At 42.2% G+C, this 17,648-nt stretch overlaps 1 protein-coding gene across 1 annotated transcript in view; it reads left to right on the forward strand.

The window, feature by feature from the left end:
* Positions 1-12,205, forward strand: part of ARHGEF26 (Rho guanine nucleotide exchange factor 26) — a 49,079-nt gene extending 36,874 nt beyond the window's left edge. The window contains exons 12-15 of the mRNA XM_068406514.1: positions 6,167-6,376; positions 9,553-9,620; positions 10,121-10,225; positions 11,147-12,205. Coding sequence (XP_068262615.1) covers positions 6,167-6,376; positions 9,553-9,620; positions 10,121-10,225; positions 11,147-11,289 — 526 coding nt within the window. The 3' untranslated portion in view covers positions 11,290-12,205. The remainder of the gene's footprint in view (positions 1-6,166; positions 6,377-9,552; positions 9,621-10,120; positions 10,226-11,146) is intronic.
* The last annotated feature ends 5,443 nt before the right edge of the window (positions 12,206-17,648 follow it).

Here is a 17,648-nt window from a genome sequence, read left to right on the forward strand (position 1 = left end):
CTCGATACTAGAAACTGCGTTTCAAAATGACAAGTAGCCACTTGTTAAACAGGATGTATTTTTGGCAAATGCAATTGAAATTCCAAATTGTCAAATTAACAAGTTCATCCCTGATGCCTTCGCAAAGGAGAGGTTTTGGAAGGATGAAGTGTTAGTTTTCATTCCCCAGTTGGGCTGGTTTGAGAACGATGTATGGGAGACCACTTCTGGCAGGCTCCATTTACGTTTTTATCACGGGATTTGAGAGGAGTTTTAGAATAATTGAAATTAATGGAATTTACACCTTTTGCTGCTGTGATTAGATAATACTTGATAGATAAACCTTATTCCCAAGGCTAAAAACTGTTTTGAAGAGCAATTATTTTGCATCTGGGTTGGCTAGTTAAGCCAAATACCAGCTATTTTTAAAAGAAACCCTTTTGTTGAAACTTCAAATTCAGAATTGAAGTAAGCAATTTTGAGGAATGAGGCGTGACACAAAATCTGGGAAGAAAATGCTAATATTTAAGCAAAGAGAAAGGTAAATGAAGATGGAGAGGAAAGAATATTTAAGTGAAAGGGGTTTTTTAATAAAGATGGGAAGAACAGTGAATAGATTTCTCCCCGGCTACCTTACTGATGTGTTCCTGAGATCCAGCGTTTATCAACGCTTATGCTGAAATGTGTCTGTGAAAGTCCCTCGTTAAACCCCTGGCAGCACATCAGAGTTGTATCGCGCTTTTTGGACAGTGCATTTCTTTTCTCATGGGCCTGCTGTGACCGTAGGATTGTGTTGGTAGCGAAGTAAATGTCTGAGCTGGGGAAACAGTGGAAAATCCATTATCTGTGTTGTTACACTGTTTATTGGTTTCCTATGTGATGGCTCGGTGTCCAGATTATAACACAGATCTTTACAACAACATGTCTTATCCAAACTTTGGGGCTTTTGATTTATAACAGCTTCCAGCTGTTGGAACTGAAATGTCCTAAATGGGCCCAGAAGCCAAAATTAGAAATGCTTCGTGTTACAGATCAGATTCTCAGAGTCCCTCTCCCAAGACCCCCTGAACAAACGGGTGTCACTGAGAAGGAGCGATTTCTGCGAGCCCCCCAGCTGTTCTGAGCGCGAGGCACGTCCTTGCAGCAGTGAATAAGCGTATTAATAATATCTGAGCTTTTGGTGATCTGGGCTCCCACCCCCAGTGTGACCATGGGCACAGCAGTGGACAGAAATATTAGTTGCTAGTTGAGTTTAAATGTTTGTATTTTTTACTTGAGCAGATTTACTTGGGAGATTTGCTTTCTCTTGGGCTAGTGAAGAAACTATTCCAGGATCCACAAAGTATGATGGAATTAGTGCTTTATTAAAACAGAGAACGCTTAGTTTAAATACCCATACTGCTTCTGCGTTTGTATTTCCTTCATAAGGAGTTTTCAGTTTTCTCCCTGTTCTAACCCACAAGGACGGGTGTAAGTACCACCCACGCCGCTGCTGCACAGCTGATGGGCACAGCTGCTGGGTTCAGGTACGTGTGTGCCCCTGCCTGGCGTGGCAGTGTCTCTAGCAGTCACTTCACAACTGCCCGAGCAGAGGAGCAGGCTGCAGAGGAGCTGATTGCTCTGGTACCTTTTGCAGGCTTGGAAGCGCACACTGCAACAATATTCTGCTAAAAACAGGGTACAGCTACCTTTGAACTCTCCCAAAAGCCAAATGCCTCCTTTTGTTCCACATGCCCTCCCGGGACCACGAAGATCTGGTTACATATTTTAGTTATTAATGCTCAAAGCTGCCTATGAGCTAGCTCTGTTGTGCAGAGTTCAGAACTCCAGAATATTATTAATAAAGTTTTGTTATATATACAATCAAACAGCTGCCTTATGCAGCTATTCAGAAAATCCACCAGTTAAATCCTGAGTGCTTTTAGATTTCAGGTGAACTGCAGAGGCTTATACTTTGCAATGAGTGTACATTTATTGACTGTTCTGTTTTCCATCACCCCTAAGGATACGGCTGGAATCCTGTCTGTCTGAATGCTCTATGGCTTGTCAGCCCCCGAGGTACCCTGACAGGGGAATGCAGCTGGACTGGGCATCACCCAAAGGTTCGCTGCTGCTTGGGAATGTCACCTGGGCACAGCTGCTGGCAAAGCCATGGTTTTTCTCAAGGTGCCAGGGGTGATTCTGTAACTGAAGGCAAGCACAAATACAAAGTAACTTCCAGGGAACACCAAGGATTTCAGAGCCGGCACAGCTGGAAAGAGTAACAGAAACAGGGAGACTGACCCTTCTGTTACAGTACGGGTGGCCTAGAACAGATGATGCATCAGTAGATATCTGGTCCTCATAAAGTGCCTCTAAAATCCGCATGTGTTCCCTGGGAAGGGATATAAAACAGTCCTCGTTTCATGTTCTGAATCTAAATAAAAATTTAGCAAAAAAGTTCAATTCTAAACTGCAAATGAATGTTGGCATGTTTGTGTTACCTGACTAGAGTAATTTTAAAGAATGCGTTAGATGTCACTCCGCTGCCTGGCTGAGCTGGTGACATTGCTGCTTGTCCATCTGCTCCCTCCAGCTGTATCGGCACGTTTCATCATCCGTTGGGAAGGGGGAGAGAGAGTTCGTGAGCTTGACAGGGGGCGGAAAGATGAGACTGCCTTGTGGAGTCAGATCAGACTGCTTTGAATGGAGATAAGAAATAGGATTTGTAGAGGTTCATCTCTGATTAATTAGTAAGGAATGAATTTATTATTAGCTATGCCAATGTATAGACTAGTTGATTAATTAGTAAGGAATGCATTTATTCATTATGCAAATGTATAGACTACATTTCTTTCTCAGAAGCAAGATCCCCAAATAGCCACAGCAGCATCCCTGGCTGGCTTTGCTGGGTCTGCCCTTGGCTAAGCAGGGATTGCCCACACTGAAACAGTGAACTGACTGCTTTAAAAAGCAAACAAACAAACAAAAACCCCCCCAAGCCAGCAAAAGTGCCCCACAATCCCCCACCAGACCAACCACCCAGCCTTTCCCTGGTTTAGAGTATACATTTTAAGAAAGAGGGAGAGACTGACAGATAGATATTAGATACAAAATGGTTTTTTTTTATTTCAATAGGAACCCTCAGCTACTGCAGAGGGCACGTGAAACAACTGTCCTCAAGTGATAAGTAGCATCTTTTTGTAGATAAATGAATTACTTTGAATCTAGAGCTGGATTTAGGGGAACGTGAAACTGAAATCCACAGTCTCTACTCCCTCCCCTCTTCAAACACGCTTTCTACAGTAGGACAGTCACAGTACACTTAAACTTGTTCTGTTTCAGGGAAGAGCTGCATGCACACCCTCCCAAAAGGATATGGACACAGAGTACATTTGAATTAAGATTCCTTTTAGCATCCCTGGGATCTATGTGCAGAAATTAAACCTTAGCTTTCCACATGCTTAACTGTTGAAGATTCTCCCAGCTCCTCAGTGTGCTCATGTTAAATTCGTTTAATTAGACCAAAACCTATTTGTAATCTGTATTTTTTTTCTACTTTGGGGCTCAAGAAGGCATGTGGAATAGCATTAACCTAGCTGCATTTTTACAGAGCTCTAAAAGAGTTCATTGCTTCCATCTCATCTCCTATGGGATCTATTTTTAAATTCTTTTACTCTAAGGAACATGGAGCCAACACTGATCAAAAGCTAGGTTAGTCAGAACTGTGGGGAGGTTTTTAAGCCATTTTAAGTTCTTCACCAACAATCTTGGACGTTTTGGTACATTTGTGCCTTTGCCCATGGTACCTGAACGGAGAGTTGTGATTCCAGCCCTCAGAGTGCAAAACACCAGGGGCTGGGGGGCAGTTGTTGGTACCATTTTGAGACTTGGAGAGGAAGAAACGGGGAAGGAAAGTGTTCATCTTATGAGCTACAGTGATTTCAGTCCTCCTATATGATAAATCTAACTAAGCTTGTCTGTTTTTGCTTCTGCTCCCTTTGTAAAGCCCCAAAAGGCAACAAAAGATGAGAAGAAAAAATACTTGCAAGAAGCATTAGAACATGGTATTAATGGAACTGTTTCGATTGTTTGAGAATGTACAAAGCTGTACTGAAAAAAACCCAAAACATTTCAAGTGTTTAATTTACAGAACACAAGTAAAAATGTACTCCACATAGTTGAAATAAGAACTTTGTTTTTACACTAGATGTGCTGGCAGAAACTATTACTCCACAACAATCCACAAACACAACACAATCTGTAAACCCGTCAGCACTTTAATAGAGAAATTCTTCTAGTGCTGCATGAGTCACAAACCCAGCAATAACTTGTGTTTTGAGTCACAATGTTGCTCGGTTGTGTTTTAGCAATTCTTTTTCTGGAGGATTAAAAATAAGAATTATAAAGACCAGTACATTAACTGCTGAGGTATTCGCAGGTGTTTCTCTGACAGTTCAGAGTGGGTAGAATATATCCCAACAGATGTGAAGCCATCATCTGTCCATCGTCTTATAACACTTGAGCAACCATAAAGGCAGAACACGCTTCACCTGCACCTGCCAGAGGGGCCTGTGTCACTGTCAGGTCTCAGACAGCTTCAGCTCCAGGTGTCTGGGGCTGGATTTGTACCACTTCGGCGCTCAGGTTTCCGTGGATCTCTGGCAGCAAAATTAATCTTCTCAAGTATGTTTTCAATTTAAATTATTTTAATGAACCATAGTAATCTGAGGCTCTAGCATAGCTTTTCAGCCCTCGAGACTGAGGTCTAAATGGATTTTACTTTAAGGTGGAGTGTGTATAGTTGCACCTTAAAGTTTGATGTATTGATTTACTGCAAAATTTGACACACAGCCATATACGGGCTGGGGGGAGAACTGGCTTATGCCTGTGGAAGCAGGTTTGTTCTGTCTTCTCTTGTAACAGTGTAGGACAATAAACCTGAAAAAAGTTCACAGAAATTATGAGGTAATTAGCTTCTCAGTGTCCTGGGTTGATGATACATCCTGGTAAACTTGCAAATACATATAAGACAATGCTGGGAAACATGCTCACGAGCCTCAGTGGAACAAAAAGACCTTTTCAGGTGGCTTCTCTTGTGATCAATTGCTATTTGGTGAGTAAGTGATGTGGATTCTTTTAACTGTTTTTTTAACAATGTTTCAGAGCTTTAAAAATTTGGAAAGGCTGCTCTTCTGGGAAGTGTGTATTTCAGTTTAAGTCCCTCTTGTTAAAATCACTAACACTTTATGTTCTGATTTGTGATGTCTCGTGTTTGCATGTTTTCACCTATCTGGGAAAACTACCATCATATCATTTTGGTGTAATTCAGCATAGAGTGTCTTTGACATAAATAGTTCTGTGGTGTTCTGGTTCTGTGCCAAACATTGTGTCAGCGAAGACTAGTCTTGGCCACCTCTCCACCTACATTCCAACCATACGGAAAGCAAAGCTTCTAACTGCTTCATTTCTTAGAATTCCTTCTGGTTGCTTTCGGGGAGTTACTGAGCAGATGTAGCCATCTTTATTGCTGTCACTTAGAGCTGGTGTATTTATTTACAAAGTACTTTCTAAAAGGTAAATTGTGCAGTGCGTTTTGCCAGACCAATAGTGTCTGACAAGCCTTTGCCTGTCTTTAAAATTCACAAGTGACTCGGGTTATGTTTCAGAATGTTGTAAAATAGTTTTTAGACTAGACCTTGTAGTGCAGATGGACGAGGAGTACAGATGATTATCCTGTAGTTAACATGATCAGTAGTGTTTATCTGGAAGCACTACACATACCCAGTTTTACAGGCACAGGAAAAGGGACATTTTTACTTTTTTCCCTATAACATTCTAAAATCAAGGTCTGTTGTTCATCTGAAGCTACGGAAGAGAGAGCAGCGCAATTCTAAACAACTGCTGTGCCTGTTTTCAAACTGAGTGCAGTAAGTTGAGCTTACACCATCTCAAGAGTGCCAAGGATCATTTAACTGTGCCACGAAATGTAATTCTGCAGGGTTTAAAAACTGATCTGCTTTATATCTTGGAAAGTTGGTAGTTTCAAAAAACAAATGGAAAAGATGAGGATCTGAGGTGTCAGAAAAATTGTGCCATACTGCGTAGTTAGAAGTGGGTTGTATGACAGAGTTTGCTTCCAGACAGACTTACTGGAAAACTAAATATTAACCTTGTGGTTTTTTTCCTTCCCTCCTTTGTTTTGCAGTGAAGAGAGTTACAATGTCACAGATTATTCCTTGAGGGAGCAGCTGGTGGTGCAGCAGTGTGACAGCGAGGACCCGACTGCCTCTCCTGTTAAGAACACCTCGACTGTGCTCTACTCACGGCAGAGTTGTGCGGCTCACCTCTTCAGGCTCGCCGTGCTCAGCAACCACGCAGGAGAGAAGGTGGAGATGCTCCTGGGAACGGAGACTCAGTAAGTGGGGAGATTTTAAATAAGTGGCAGAGCAGAAGAACACGCAGCTTATAATATCCCCTGAGGTACTGGAGTAAATAGTATTGGAATAAAAGTCTCTGCAAACCTAATTCAGTTTCTCTAATGTAATCCTGTCACAAGAGGACTCAGTGGTTCTAGGTGATGTTAGTGGTGTTCTCCTTCCTTGCGGTCACGGTGTAGGAATAATGGCCAATGGAATGCATATGCCAAAGTTCTCTAAACTGAAGTATGCATTATTACGTGTTTTGGGTCTTCAGGCCAAGGATTAGCTACGCCTCTGCCGTGGAGACTGACGGCTCCCTACTCAGGGGTTACTGAATCCCTGCTAGTTGTTACTGGTGAGGCAGACAAGGGCTGCAGGACAGAGATTTAAGCAGTCTGGATTTCTTGGGGTTTGGGGGGATTGTGGAAGGAATTTCCATTAAAGTTATTTTCAACTTAAGCAATATCATGGTAAAAAAAAAGAAATCAAAGTTCTGTCACGTTATGGAAGTGTTAATCTAATGATTACACAATCTGATGATTACATGTTGCAATATGGAAGTTTCTTACTGTTTAATTTGAACTACAAATGTGACTTAAGTGTCTGTGTCATCACTGGGTTTTGCTGTAGCACGAGTATGATGTGTTTAAATACTTCTCTAACCTTCTGAGCACTGGAGGTCAAGACACGGGGTTTCTGCCTAGCTGACCTGTTAATGTAACACTTCTATCTAATAAACATTATGTCCAGAGGGTAAGTAAGTGCCTAAAGTAAACCAGAAGAGCAGACAGTGTACTGGAGTTGAAAGTGCTGTGTACATATGCATTCCACAGCCTGCTTAAATATACAGCTGTGCTGCAAACAGTTCAGACGGTGAGGAACAGAGCTCGGTGCTGAAGAACTCCAGGCTCTTCAGTTTCTAATGACAGGTCCATTACAGGTAGTCGAGGGGGTGAGAGTCAGAGTTTCAGGCTCTCTGTGACAAGTCCCCATCACACTCCGTGGCACACTGCTGCTGTGCATGCTGAGTAACAGAGCCTGCGGATCTAAGTGTAATGCACGTTACTATGAGGACAACGTTGCTTTTACTGTTGTAGTTCAGGGAGGGTTTCTCGGTACTGACCTTGAGAAGATCTTGAGTAATCTGACTGCAGAGATTCATTTAAGCTTGCTCTGCCTCCGATGCTTTTCTGCCCTGGTTTGTTTCTTGCTGTTTTAAATTATTTTATTCTGTCAGTTCTCTTAGCAATGTGGCATTTATACCTTGTTGTGTATCTGCAGGGCACAGTACTAGCAGGAGGAAATAGGCACAGGTGCATCCTGAGGCATCATGGTGGTGGCAGGCAAAGGTTCTTAGGGTATAAATGCAAAATGCTCTCGTCCTGGAGCAGTGATTTGTGAATTATTTATTATAGCAGTGGAATCAGTACTGGATGAAATGGGAGGAGGAGGTTGGCGTTGCCTCGGGGAAGCTGTGGGGCTGTGCTGGGATAGAGGTGCTCCTTGTTCTCCCGCCGTTCTGAGGAGGGTTCTGCTTTAGAAACGCACAACAAGAAGTGTCTTGTTCCTCGGGCACAAACATCCGAGCCATCGTTTGTCGGGGGTGCCGTTGGCTTCCACAGCCCTGCACAAAAGTGAAAGGTTTTATCTGTTAGTGGGAGCTGGAGGCAGGACAGAGACATGAAACAGAGCGCTCCAGACGTAGCCCAGCCTGGAAAAATTGCACAGTTTTAGGTTTGCTTTCAAAGTTCAGAATAACCCTGAAAGAAACTGTAGATCATTAATGATTTCTAGTGAAGATCTCATTATAGAGTAAGCAGATGATTCAGACTTGTTTGGAAATGCATTTTTATTGGGAAAAAAATGCAGTACATTTTTAGTTGTCTGGCCTTTTTAAGAAAAGACCTTTTGTTCTGCAGATTTATTATTGATCTGTTATATACTGTTTGTAATATAAATAGCAGTCTAGCAGACTGTCGTTCAGAGGAGGAAGTTCTGAAAGGAATTGCTTTATTTGGAAATCACCTATTTTTGTAGAGTATTATCATGTATACGGAGGGTACAGAAGAGAACTCAGCTTTGTGTTAACTCGGAGGAGGATGGGAAGGGAAGCTCCAGCAGGAAGGCCAAGCTGGATGGTTACAGCTTAGTGAATAGAATTTTGTGCATGTAAAACTTCAATGTTTTCGCTGACACAGATTTCTAGCACAGTTTGATCACGTTTTGTCACTTCATGTGCTGTGTGCTTCAAGTACAGAAGTACCAGTTTAAAATATAAAGTTTTATATTGCCCTGTGAGTAAGGGACAAAACACACAGTATACAGAGATGATGAAGAAATATGTATTTAAACTGGGAGACAGTCTGGCATTATCCAATTTTTCTCAGAGTTCTCTGAAAAGAAATGCAGTTTTCCTGTTAAGTGTGATTACAGGGAAAGGAAAATGAGAGTCTAAATAGCACCCGTCTCTAAAGGAAAAGCCACAAAGTTAAGCTTATGCAAAATTTCATGCAGACTTTCTTATTGTGGTTGAAACACAAGTTTAGCACCACCTACTGAAATGACTGAAATGTCTACAGTAGCACGTGTTGTAGTTTAGGCCATTTGATCAACAGGTGTCAAATGTTAGCAGGACATGTGCAGTAGTTTCACCTTTGAGGAAGAATGTGTGTTGGGATTTAAAAATTTAATCAGAGTTTCTTGGGGTTTTTTTCATTCTTGCTTTTCATTCTAAGTGCATGTTGCAGACAGTTCTTACAGGAAAGCTGTTGGTATTGTATATTAAAATTGATGTATTGCATTTATAAGGTGCATTAGATTTTTTTTTTTATTATTAGATTACTAATGCATATTAGTCACAGACACTAGTGGAGAAGTTTACTTAAAAATAATTAAAATAAAGGTGTATAAGAATCATGCCAGTATGTCCCATGTATATAGGCTTCTTTTTCTAATCCAACATGCTTAAAATAGTTAAATACGTTTGAATGATGTATTACTAGAAGTACTATCACACCTCCTGGCCATAGTTTGAGAGGAGGAGAAAAGAGGTTTTGTTTTCTTTACCCAATAAGAGGAAAAATTGAAACACAGAATTTTGAAAAGGGACTTAGTCTTGACCATTATCAAGAGCATGAGTTGGGAAACTGAGTTTTGTCTTTGCCGTTGGCAGGAGCGACAGAGCCCGCTGGATTACAGCGCTTGGACAGGACAGAGATGGGCAGAGCACAGACAGGACAAGTAAGTTGAACAACTGACAAGATTCCCGAGAGCTGTGACAGGAGGATGGAAACGCACTGCCCCTTAGTGGGGACCGAGCAAGTGCAGACTGTGACTGTGCACACCCTTGGAAATGTCCCTTTCTTTCCCTGGGTGCTGTTGCTTTAGTGGGTGGGAAGTTGCCATCTCTTCCCGTGCCCAGGGCTGCTCTAGGAGTTCTCTTCTGCACAGTAATTTCCATTTGTGTTCATTAACACTGGTCTGGCCAGTTGTTTCAATCTGTTAGCAAAAGTGCAAAGCCCCTTCCCTAACATGTTTATCCCAGATTTGTTTGTGTCTAATTGCTCAGGTAGGAAGCCGTTTGCATAATTTGCTACGTCCTTTGGGTTTTTTTGGGGGTAGTACACTCTAAGATGGAAATTTTGAAAAGAAATTGTGTACACATATATATATATTTTAATAAAAGATACCCTGTTATGTGAATTGTTTAATTAATTCACCCTGGCTTATTTCTTCCACAGCTTTGACTCAGGTAGAGATCATCAGAACTTACACAGCAAAGCAGTCAGATGAGCTCTCTCTTCAAGTTGCTGATGTTGTTTTGGTTTATCAAAAAGTAAACGACGGTGAGTGAGAATTTTGTTGTTGTTAGTAACCATCTGCCACCACTGCGGGTGAATCCAGCTAGAAACATTTGCTTCCTCACAGCATTGGCCGTGCAATGAACAAAGGTTGAGCTTCCAAGGAAAACATGAGCATTTCAGTTCAGGTTTCTAAAGGACAGCCTCTGTTTAGGCAACAGTAACTCATTGCCTGTCATAACTTATATGGATAAATAGCTGCAAGAAAGTATCTGCTGGTTGGCTTTGACATGTAGATGTCCACAAATAAACTGAATTCTGCCTAAAAACATAGAGCTTGGACATTTTAGTGAGGACCAGCTTTCTCTGAGTAAGAGAAACATACACATCATTAGTTGTGTCAAACACTGTGCTTCACTGCCTGTTAAGGGGAGGGGTCTAGCACAGCGTTTTTGCCTAAGTTTTTCATAGCATGAAGTACCCCGAGATCACAATTGATTCTTGCCTGGACGTGCAAGTGATTCTACTGATACCTCATGATGTGCTGCCTCAGTGATGCTTGAAGCTGTCAGTGCTTGCAGTACTAAACCCTAACTTAATGATGTTATCAATATTATGTATGAAATCAAAGACCCTATTAATCAATTGTGCTGCATTGCTTTCTTTAGATTGCAATTATATTATACTCTTTATATTATCTCAATATATTTGAATTACAATATAAAAACATATTACAGTTGTTTCATATAATACTAATTTTTACAGACTATTTTGTTCCTTGTCTGCCTGTATTAAAAAAAATCTGCCAAACTTATCTTAATCTGGTACTTTATTCACTAGAGGTAAATGTATAATGCATGTGATGGCCGTGGCAGCTGTCTTTACTCAAGCACAACACATTTCTGACAAAGTACCTTTAATACCACTTGAAAAGGTTTGTGACTCCTCCTCTGTTCACCCCTGCAGGTTGGTATGAAGGGGAGCGACTGCGGGACGGCGAGAGAGGCTGGTTCCCCATGGAGTGTGCTAAAGAAATCACGTGTCGTGCCACCATTGACAAGAACATGGAGCGGATGGGACGCTTACTTGGACTTGAAACCAATGTGTAGATTATTTTTGCTTCTTCGTACTATACTACAGGATTTGCACTAACTGCTGGCCCTGGGGGCATGGTCGCACGCCCCACAGCTCTCGCATGGAAGATGTGGGTCACCACTGCGAAAAATCTGGTAACAGAGCACTGATGTTTCAGATACTCATCCCTTTTTGTTTTGCCTTTTGAGCTCTGAACTGAAACCTGGCTCAACCAGTAGTGGATTTCAACTAGAAGGAGTTTCTTAGGCACTGGAGCTCAGCCATGCATCTCCTTCACTCACGTTTCAGTTTCAACTTTGGCTCCTCCATCCCTGCCTCTCTGTGTATTCTTTCTCCATCTGTTCTTGAGCATCTTGACTTTCTCTCAGAAGCAGAACTTTGTGCAGCAGTCTGCGTAGGAGACTGACCACCACAAACTCACCCAGGCCCTTGCACTGGAGGTCAAGAGCAATATTGGGGGTTTCCTGCTCCGAAAAAACTGCAGTGTTACGTTCTCAGTACCAGAGATAACAGAATACTTCCCAGTTGTGTCAAAGATCTGTGTGTAACCTGATAGAATAACCACCCCCATAATTCATACAGGACTACCTCTCCAGCCATCCCAGGCTTTGTAAGATCTCCAGGGGAGAATCCTGGTGTGGGCTCTAGTATGGTGTGTTACTCCTTCAGGCAGCTCAGGCTTTTTCTTGTTCTAGTGCTGCAGTGGTGAAAGGATTTCTGGAAGCAAGAAAGGTACCAAACCTCTGCAAAATACATAATGATTATCTTGTTCTCAGATCCATTTTAGCACAGGTATTTTAAAGGAGTGTAACTCCTGGAAATGTGTCCATTTTGGTTCTGTTTCCCCCATGTGATTAACTAGGTGAGTTACTGCTTAGAGCAAGGGTTTTGATGGGGGCTGCAGAAAACATGAAATACTTTGTTCTGGGTTTGGGGGGGGGTGTTTCGGGGGGTTTTTTTAGTCTTTCTGCTCTTCTGTACTAGAGGAGATCGATTATTTCCTTCTGTGGAGGCAAAAAGTTCAACTGAACTTCAGTTTACCTACATCTTTAGCATTTGTTAGCATCATGTTGAATCCACAGGCAAAAAAGAGGGAAAAGTAAGGTGCCTGGTCTTCTTCTCTCCATTGTATGGATAAAGGGTAAGACCACCACTAAGGAAAGACTTGGAAGCACCTTGATTAACCTGGTATTTGTTACCTTTGCCTTCCCCTGCTGCAGTGTGACTTGATGTCATTGGGTGCTTCAGGCAAGAGATGAGGGAGGGAGGAGAGTGAGCAATAGGTAAAACACTACTTGGCCCTTGCTTTCAGAGGAGCTCGCACTGGTGCTGCTCACACCTGCTCTTCCCTGCTCTAGAGAAGACTCCTCACACTTGCACTACACACACCACCTGCTAAATTTTTGCATCTGGGGTTTAGCTTTGGAATTTCACAGAAAAAAAACCCAACCACGTAATGCACTCAAAAATGAAGTAAGTTTCAGTGCCTCTTTTCTGTATATAGGTGTGACAGTTTGTATTATAGAAACCTTCACCTTTTTAAGGACCAGCTGGTAACCCAGCAGGGTAGAATTCATGTTCAATAAAAACAAGTACAAAGGTTTTCTGCTCGTTGCATTCCCTGTCTTTTTTCAAGGGGCTGGATGTTGTTTTGTATACTGTAATATGTCGATTCAATTTGTGAATGAATTGGATGTTTATAAGATGTATCTCTGTAACAATTTAAAATATATTAAGAAAGCAGTAATTTTGTACAAAAATACTTACCTTGCCAGTCGGACAGTGGTTATACAGCCTTGTAAATTAATTTATAAGTGGACTGACAAAATAGTAATGAGATAAACTGTACATTGAATAAAGACTTATTTAACATAGTAAAAATACTGCTAATATTTTAACAAATTTAATTGTACACAGGCAGATGATGTTTTAACGCATAACTGAATGTATAAATCCAGCCATTAATTTTATTCAGATTTTTTTAATACATTGTATATATTTTTCATTACCTAGTTTTTCCAAAAATGCTGTAATGTTTTTTTAAAGACATTTTTCCTATTGTCAGACACGGTTCTTCAGGAATTAAAGACTTCTATGATTTTATAGGACAACAATCAATAAAATACTTTTAAATCCTTACTAAAAAAAGCATCAGTTTTTCTTTAACAAATACCATTAAACGTCAAGTTGTTAATGTCATTCTTGTCAGACATTCACTCTGCTCTGTAACCTCTGGCATTTAAAATTTTCTGTTCTGTGAAGATAAATAGCACCATCCTGTGTCCTGCTTCATTACACATGCCCATGAAGTTGGAGCAATGGCATAAAATGCAGCCCTAGGTGAGCATCTCATCGCCTGGTTAGAGACTGTATTAGGAGAGGGAGAAAGGGAAGAGTGTAAGGCTGGGCTTGGCACCTGTCTTTGCTTTCCATAGTGGAGTTGGAAGGGACCCACAACCACCATCTAGTCCAACCACTCCAGGGCTGACCAGAAGCTAAAGCACATTGTTAAGGGCACTGTCCAAATGCCTCTTAAACACTGAGCTGCTCCTCAGAGGACATACATACCTGCCAGCACTTCCCCAGCTTGGTTGCCTTCTAGGAGCCTCTCAGAACCTGGCCCTTGGCTCCAATACATTTTGCACACCTGACTTCTGGAAGGGACTGTGCAGAAAATAATTCAAAATTATCAAGAGAGAAGGATGAAACAAGGCCCTACTGCAGAGCACATAGAAAGTGGAAATGTTGGACCCAGTTCTTGCTAAAGATGACTGCATTAGTCACTATTAAATAGTTACAATAAATGCTGGAAGACTGTATTGCAATTATTTATAATGTGTAACTTATTAGGTTAGCATACAAAGGTGGAAAGACAAGTGCCTGTCCTACTGCTGACGGCTTGGGGCGGGGGGGGCGCCTGAGGACTGTCTCCTCTCCTGTATAAACAGATTTTCAAAAGCTAAGGGGTTTGTTTTTGTGTTGTGGTTTGTTTTTTTCCCCCTTCTAACAACTCCACAGTATTTTCATTAGCAAAAAAAAAAGCCATCTCTCAACTCTGCCTTGCTCTGAGATGAGTACTTCTGTTGCAAAGGGAATGATCTAAAAAAACTCATTCATTACTTTCACTAACCAGTGGGCACACGTGCACACTCTCTCTCCTGCCCAAGGAGGACCATGACACTAGTATCTCCTTTTTAATTAAAAACAGCCCAGCAGTGACACAAGACAGCTGGGAGTTAGTTTGTTACTGTAAAATTAACTTCCATATTTGCAGGGCCTGGAATTCGTACCCCTTCCTTACACGACTTCTCTCATCAGGTTTTAAGCAAGTTGACCAAAAATAAAATGCTCTCAGTTCACAGAATCAAAGCTTAATTTTACATGATGCAATTAAATACACATTAGGTAAGGTGGGCAGAAACCAAGCTGGGGACTCTGCAAGGCCACCAAGCCCCCCTTCAGAGAACCAGTGCCCACCTGACACAACCTGCCTCAGCATTTCCAACTACTCGTGTGACATGCCTAAAGAATAATACTGTCTTTTGTGCTGCTTTGTATCATCCCTGAAACATAAAAATGTTCTATTTATTATCTGAACTTTTTAAAAAGTAATGCTATAATGCACTATTGTTCTCAGCTCTCATGTCAAAGAAATTTGTTCTCAATTTGCTGAAAATAAAAAGGCAAAGTAGGACCACTTTAGTCAACCCACACAACCTCATGAAACACAGTCTTTGTGCAGCATCAAACTTACATGCACGTACCTTAAACTCTGTATCTACAGACTATATTCACACAAACTTCCTTTATTCTGTGTATCCTATTTCTAAACTAACACAGTCAAAACAAGTGGACAGAACACGTGTTAGAAACAAGCCTAGAGTAAATTTTGATGCCAAGACTGAGGAGGTCTTGTTTCCTGGGAAGTACACAGAGACAGTTCTTCAGTGGTGCTCTTAGCTCTGCTGTAGTCTGCAAGTGATTCTCAACAGCTGTATCATAACAACTCTATCATTTAGGCAAACTGGAGATAACAGAAAGGTCAGGAAGAATTAATTACCACCACTGAATTCTCTTTCATTCCATAACCTGGAGTTCCAGAAGATGCTAGAAACTAACACACAGGCAGAAACTGCCTTCATTAAGTGCACTATGAACCAGGAAGAGAAACATTCACAGTCTCTGGCTAGCCACATGAAAAAGAGAGTTAAATACCTTACATCAGCATTATCTCATAGATTGCTTAATAACCTGATGCTGTGGTTTAACCCTGGTACGCAGCTAAACCCCACACAGCTGCTCACTCGCTCTCCCCCAGTGGGATGGGGAAGAGAATCGGAAGGGTAGAAGTGAGAAAACTCGTGGGTTGAGATAAAGACAGTTTAACAGGTAAAGCAAAAGCTGTGGGTGCAAGCACAGCAAAATCAGGCATTCATTCACCACCTCCCAGCGCAGGCAAGCGTTCAGCCATCCCCAGGAAAGCAGGGCTCCATCACCACACATAAGGGTGACTTGGGAAGACAAACGCCACAACTCAATGTCTCCTCTTCCTCCCTCATCCTCCAGCTTTTACTGCTGAGCAGTACAGCCCTACGGTTGGTGTGGGATACCCCTTTGTTCAGCTGGGGCCAGCTGTCCTGGCTGGGCCCCCTCACAGCTCCTTCTGCACCCCCAGCCCATTGCTGGTGAGGCAGCTTGAGAAACAAGAAAGGTGTGATGCTGCCTCAGCAATATCCAAAATATCCCTGTGCTGCCAACACCCTTCTCACCACAGATCCAAAACACAGCACCATACACACCACTATGAGGAAAAGTAACTCTATCACAGCCAAACCCAGAACACCTGACATTTGGAAAAGGCTGATTTTCAAACTCAGAAGAAAACCTAGGTTTCTGATAGTTTTCTGTTTAAAAAACTATGTTAAGCTACAGGCTTAAATACAGTCAATATCATTATTTATACATTAGTCACATTACAAGTAAAGATCTGACCATTCCAACCCGAGACCACCTCAGTGTGCATTTCTTCTGGTGGTGGCCCTAATACCACACTGATGCTGATCCTCCACACTTTGGGGGGGTGTGTGGGTTTGGGAGAACTGCTGTCTTTGTTCAACCAACTCTGCTATTCTTACCCAGTGTGGAAGAAGATAAATGATTTGCTTTGCTTTACGTTTAGATCACAGAATTTAGGCCTAGATAAAAATTAATAAGAATAGTGAATAGAGTTGAGGAAACAATAGCCACAGGTGCTCAGAAAGTCTGAGAACCACATCGCAACCATAATGCTGCTCATTGGGCCCTTGTATAGCCCCCTCCAGGGCTGGCTTAAAACCCAGTCAAGCTAATCAGTAGTTTCTTAGAAATTTAGATGTAACAAAAGATAACTGTCTGGAAAATAAGCATTTATCAAAAAAGTATGAGACTATAGATGTAGACAACCACTCAGCTTAGGCCTACATTGTGGTATGTAGTTAATAGAACATCTTGAAGCCTTCTCAAAATTCAAGGGTAAAAACATCTGTGTGTACAGAAGATGAACGAGGAGATAAGCGACCAAGATGACCCTGAGGACTTCAAAGCCAGAATGATGAAGTGGAACAGAATGACAAGAACCAGCTGAAACAGGACATTGTGGTAGATTTTTAACAAACAAGAAGATTCAGGAAGCATTTGTGGAAAAGTACTAAAGACTTTATATCTTACATAATGCGTTCTGAAAAGTATATAAGGTATAGAGTTTTGTTGTTAACCACCATTCACTGCAGTGGTAGTCCAACTCTGAGTTGCTCAATAGTCAGCAAACCTAGAGACCTGAACTCTGCCGATTTTCTTTAACACCCACGTTCCGCTACTGCTACCATTTCTTTTTGCCCTTTGTGTTCTGAAGTAGAAATTTAGCCATCATTTAAGCGCTACAAAACCCAAAAGCAGGTACAACTGCCTCACACCACAGCTCCCCTCAGCTCTGGGCGCCATCTTGCTCCTCCCTCAGCTCTGGGCGGGGCGCCATCTTGTCTCCTCCCTCAGCTCTGGGCGCCATCTTGTCCCCTCCCCAACCGGTTACAACCCGCGTTTCCACACCAGGAGCAAAAGATACAGCACTACAGTCAAATTATTTAATTTCCATTTCAACACACATTATCTCCTCCCCCCCCCACTTTGATTCCCTTGCTCACCTCAGCGCTGCGTGGCTTCCCGCCTCCTCAGCCGTCCTCTCACCACCAGCAGCCCGCGCCGAGGCCCTCTCACGGCAGCTCCACCGCCGCCCTGAGGTGAACGGACCGGCCGCCTCCCGCGCTTATCTGTCCCTCGAAGGTCTGGGGGGTCCCGGCGGCCTCCGGTGGGTCCTCACAGCCTCCACACAACCGCG

The sequence above is a fragment of the Nyctibius grandis genome, chromosome 8, assembly GCF_013368605.1.
Source record: "Nyctibius grandis isolate bNycGra1 chromosome 8, bNycGra1.pri, whole genome shotgun sequence".
Classification (NCBI taxonomy): domain Eukaryota; kingdom Metazoa; phylum Chordata; class Aves; order Nyctibiiformes; family Nyctibiidae; genus Nyctibius; species Nyctibius grandis.